Genomic DNA, 4,839 nt, shown 5'->3' with positions numbered 1-4,839 from the left:
ATATCTGACTCTTTTAGTTTTAGGACTTAGAAACAACCGTTATGTGAACAAAACTATAATACTCTCTTTAGCAACTTTGTTGCGAGAGTATAAAAATAAAAGAATAATAAAATAATTCTTAGATTGCAAATGTCGGACTAACAATTTAAAGAGACTACCAAACGGTGCTAAAGAATCAACAAATAAATGCCAAGGGCAAATAAGGCAAAAAAGTTCAAAAGAAAAAAAATCAAAATATAAAACTAAGGAGCACCGAATAAACAACAACATCATCAATCCATTTACTATTTATCAGCCCCAGCAGTGTTGTTAACCACCAATCAACATTCATCGACCCAGTGCTGACAACAAATTTACTACTTACCAGCTTCAACAGCAGTTTTAACCAGAAATAAACCTCAGCGATTTAAGGTCATAATGCAGCGGCTAGGATTAATGTAAGTTAGTGTTCAATAAAATGATTTTTTGCTAAATAGATGAAATAAAAAAAATTATTAAAAATACAATTTTTTGTTATTATATTCGTAAGCAAGTGATAAACTTTAGAAGAAATACTATTAATAAATTATAAAGCAAAAGTTCATATATTTCATCTTTCAACTTAAAATAAAGATAGTGAATCAAAAATGAGTCAGGAAGAACAAATGGCATCGACATTGTCGAAATTAAATCTGCATCCATCACTAACATTTCCCCTCCTAACATCCCTTCCACTTTCACTCCTAATCAAAATCTCTTATCGTTAATATCGGAAACAGTTTCGGCCATACTACACCCACAAACCGAAGAAGAAGTTGAACATCCTGTAGATTTTAGCGTTAACGTGGACGCATCCGAAAGAGTTACGGATGTGGTAAAATATTTAAGAGAATTTTCGGGTAAAAATGGAGAATATAATTCAAGGCGAAAATCGGTAGATAGAATATTATTAATRTACGGACAGAATAAGAACACCCCAAAATATTTTGCTATTCTGTATACAATAAGACAAAAGATAGTTGGCGAAGCTGACATAGCCCTTAAGTCTTACCGCACTCCATTAAATTGGGGTAAGATAAAAAATTTTTGATTCTACAATATTCAGACAAGAGAGACGTTTGCACGTTGGAATATCAAATGAGAAAATTTTCTCAATGGGGTAGTACTGTTGAAGAATTTTTCCAACAAGTTTATTAATATCTCTCGCTTATCCTAGATAAAATCGATTGCCTGGAGTTAGGTGAAGAAGCTTTGTATGCCATGACAACAACATATAGAGAAAAGGCACTTGACACATTTATAAGAGGTCTGAATGGTACCTTACCCAGAACAAGAAGAGATCGAAGCAACCCCAAGTGACAATATCAATGTTTTAGACTAAACTCCTCATTGCCATACTATCGCTTCAAAATGAAAAATTGCAATGAACTAAAACTTTTATTAGATAGCGGATCGAACAAAAGTTATATTTGTCCAATTTATATTAGGAACCCCATTCCGAATAAACCTTTCATTGCAAGTTCTGTTGGTGGACCCGTCAAAATTACTCATCATGCTAATATCAGTGTTTTCGGTGATGAAGTAGGTAAATTAAAATTTCACATTTTGCCCAAGTTAAGAACCTTTGATGCCATAATAGGTAACGATACAATGAAAACTTTAAACGCAGTAATTTTTACTAAGGAGAACWATTTCACATTACTCAATAAATACGAGTACTCCATCTACCAGTTAGCAATTAATTCTATTGCGCACACTACAATAAGGCTAAATCATTTGAGTCCCGAAGATAACGAAAATTAAAACAACTCTTTAACTCTTGCCCAACCTATTTTCTGAACCAAATAAAAAATTAACATATGTCACGAACGTTAGATCCCAACTTAGGACTAAAAGCGATAGGCCAATATATTCGAAAACTTACCCGTATTCAATGTCTTTAAAAAAAGGAAATAGACAAACAAATTGAGGAATTACTTAAAGATGGCATTATTCGACCATCGAAATCTCCCTAAAATTCCCCGGTATGGGTCGTACCGAAGACGCCTCAGGWTTGAAAAAATTTCGTACGGTAATCGACTATCGTAAATTGAATGAGAATGCCATAGCAGATAAATATCCCATTCCAGATATAACCACTAATTCCATTTCTAACTAATCTAGGATCAAGTTAATATTTTTCTACAATTTACCTTAAGAGTGGATTCCATCAGATTGCTCCTAACGAAGCAGATATTGAGAAGACCGCCTTCTCCATTGCTAATGAGAAATTCATCCATTCGGCTTAAGAAATGCGCCTGCCATTTTCCAACGCACTTTGGATGATGTGCTACGAAAACACATCGGTGTTCGGTACTACGTTTATGTCGATGACATAATTATCTTTACCAAAAGTAATTAAGATCATTTAAGAAATCTTAAAGTTATATTTGACACTCTCGAAAAATCGCAATTAAAGGTACAGTTCGATAAATGTGAATTTATTAAAAAAGAAATGGAATTCATCGGTATAATAAGCTATAATTAATTTCCCACGGCCCAAAGCTGTCATTGATTTACGCTGCTTTTTGGGAATGACCGGACATTTTCGCAGATTTGTGAAAGCGTACGCACAAATTGCAAAACCCCTGACTGAAATACTGAGAGGAGAGCTGGGAAGAGTTTCCAAAAATCAATATAAAAAGACACTTTTAAATTTAACAGCATAACAAGTTGAAGATTTTAAAGATCTGAAAAATTGCTTGACATCACTATCCAGATTTCTAAAATGCTTTTGAGCTTACCACGGATGCTTCAAATTACGCTTTAGGAGCGGTACGCTCCCAAGACGGTAGGCCAATATCTTTTCTGTCAAGAACTCTAAGTAGAGCAGAGGAATCTTTTGCCGCCAATGAAAAAGAAATGTTGTCAATAATTTGGACTCTACAGTCCCTGAAATGCTTCCTATACGGATAAAAAAGGTTAAGATTTACACTGATCACCAATCATTGAGTTTGTTCTCAGCAACAAAAATACAAATGCAAAAATAAAAAGATGGAAGACACAATTGGAAGTATATAATCACGAAACCAGGCAGCACAATTATCGTTGCTGACCTACTCTCACGACCACCAAGCGCTAATTTAAATTCAAAAAAATTCCGAAATTTTAATTTATTCAGTAGAAATACCCATTAACGTCTTCAAAAACCAAATTTTCATATCGACCACCAATCGTTAATTTGAATTCAAAAAAATTCCGAAATTTTAATTTATTCAGTAGAAATACCCATTAACGTCTTCAAAAACCAAATTTTCATATCAGAAGATTCCAAATCTTCAAAAAAATTCGAAATAGTTTTCCCTACGTACCATATTCACCTAATAACTGAAATAACCTAGAATGAAGAATCGCTAAAAAACACTTTTAAATAAATATCTTAACGCATTGGTAATCAATGGTATAAAAACAACAGAGCCTTTGATGCTAAAAATTCAATCAATCTACCCTCTACATTTCGCAAATTACAAAATTCGTTTCACACAAATAGTAGTCGAAGATATTACTAATACCGAGGCTCAAGATAAAATAGTAATCGAGGAACATAATACTGCACCACCCTATAAAAGAGAGGTGACTGGACAACAATATAAATTATGAGATGCTTAAAACAGGAACACCCTGATAAAAATTTCGACTAATTAATGGAATGGTCTGTAAACGAATACAACCATTCTGTTCACTCTGTTACAGGAAAAAACCTTGACATATTCTTCCAAATGCCACTAATAGAGAAGAAACTATGAAGAAGGTTCTAGAAAAATTAAAAGAGAAACAGGAAAAGAAGGAAACTATTGACTATAGAATAGGAGACAAAATTTTTGTTAAACAGAATAAAAGATTAGGAACAAAACTTTCAAAAAAGTACAAAGTAGGAAATAGTTAAGGAAATCAGACATTCCACAGTAAAAACAGAATCAGGCAAAATAGTCCACAATGGTCGTATAAGAAACTAATATAAACATATTTTCATTTAGATCACTAATTTCCGTAACCCTTCACATCCTTTGTTATGCTTCGGTTGAAGTATTCGATTACTCTCAATCCGAAATTGTTAACATCGAAAATGACAACGGGAAAGTGCAGTCTGGAACTTACAGGATCCTTCATTTCACCAACCTTACCAAATACTCCATAATTCTAGATGAGATAAATACCCACTTCACAAAAAATATCCCACCATCCCATCTTTGTAGGGATCAATAATAAATTCGAAGAAATTAGTAGAAAACAATAATCAACAGAGGTGGCAACCCTTCTCGTGCTCAGGTGTGAATTTTGGTTCTCTGTCGAATTTATTTAATTTATATTCAAGACTTAATTGTAAAAATATTTGGATTAATTGATCTTTTAAGATAAGTATCAGTGTTATATTGTGCTATTGAATCTATTGAATTTACTTTTATTCTGTGTTAGCTAATTTAAATTTATTGTGCCGAGTCATTTTCAATTTCTTTTTGTGCTACATTTTAAATAGTGCAATTGTTAGTGTTAATTTATATTGCTTACTTAAATTTCTCTCTTGTTTTTATTCGTTTCCATCTTTGTCCACAGCTGTTCGCGAGTTTCTTACTTTTCGTGGGTTACAGTGCATCTCAAACTGCTCGCTACATTGATCGTTATCTTTGATAACTAACTATTTTTATTGCATTCATTTGTTAAAAATATATTATTACTATTTTTTGCTCTTTTTGCTTTCATTATTTAACATCTTTATATTTTTGTTTAATATTGTTTTTGTTCATTATGATTTGCAACTTTCCGAACTGCTCTGTGAAAGGCGAGTCGGAACGCTTTGTTTCTTGCTGGCTTTGTGATGGG

General features: G+C 32.9%; 1 protein-coding gene across 1 annotated transcript in view; it reads right to left on the bottom strand.

The window, feature by feature from the left end:
- Window positions 1-115: 115 nt before the first annotated feature.
- The window catches only part of LOC108977983 (protein O-mannosyl-transferase 2-like), a 46,698-nt gene continuing 41,974 nt past the window's right edge, over window positions 116-4,839 (bottom strand). The window contains exon 4 of the mRNA XM_018948007.1: window positions 116-468. Coding sequence (XP_018803552.1) covers window positions 433-468 — 36 coding nt within the window. The 3' untranslated portion in view covers window positions 116-432. The remainder of the gene's footprint in view (window positions 469-4,839) is intronic.

The sequence above is a fragment of the Bactrocera latifrons genome, unplaced genomic scaffold (assembly GCF_001853355.1).
Source record: "Bactrocera latifrons isolate USDA-ARS-PBARC rearing strain unplaced genomic scaffold, ASM185335v1 scaffold_984, whole genome shotgun sequence".
In the NCBI taxonomy this organism is placed as follows: domain Eukaryota; kingdom Metazoa; phylum Arthropoda; class Insecta; order Diptera; family Tephritidae; genus Bactrocera; species Bactrocera latifrons.
This window is presented reverse-complemented; position numbering and strand designations above follow the sequence as displayed.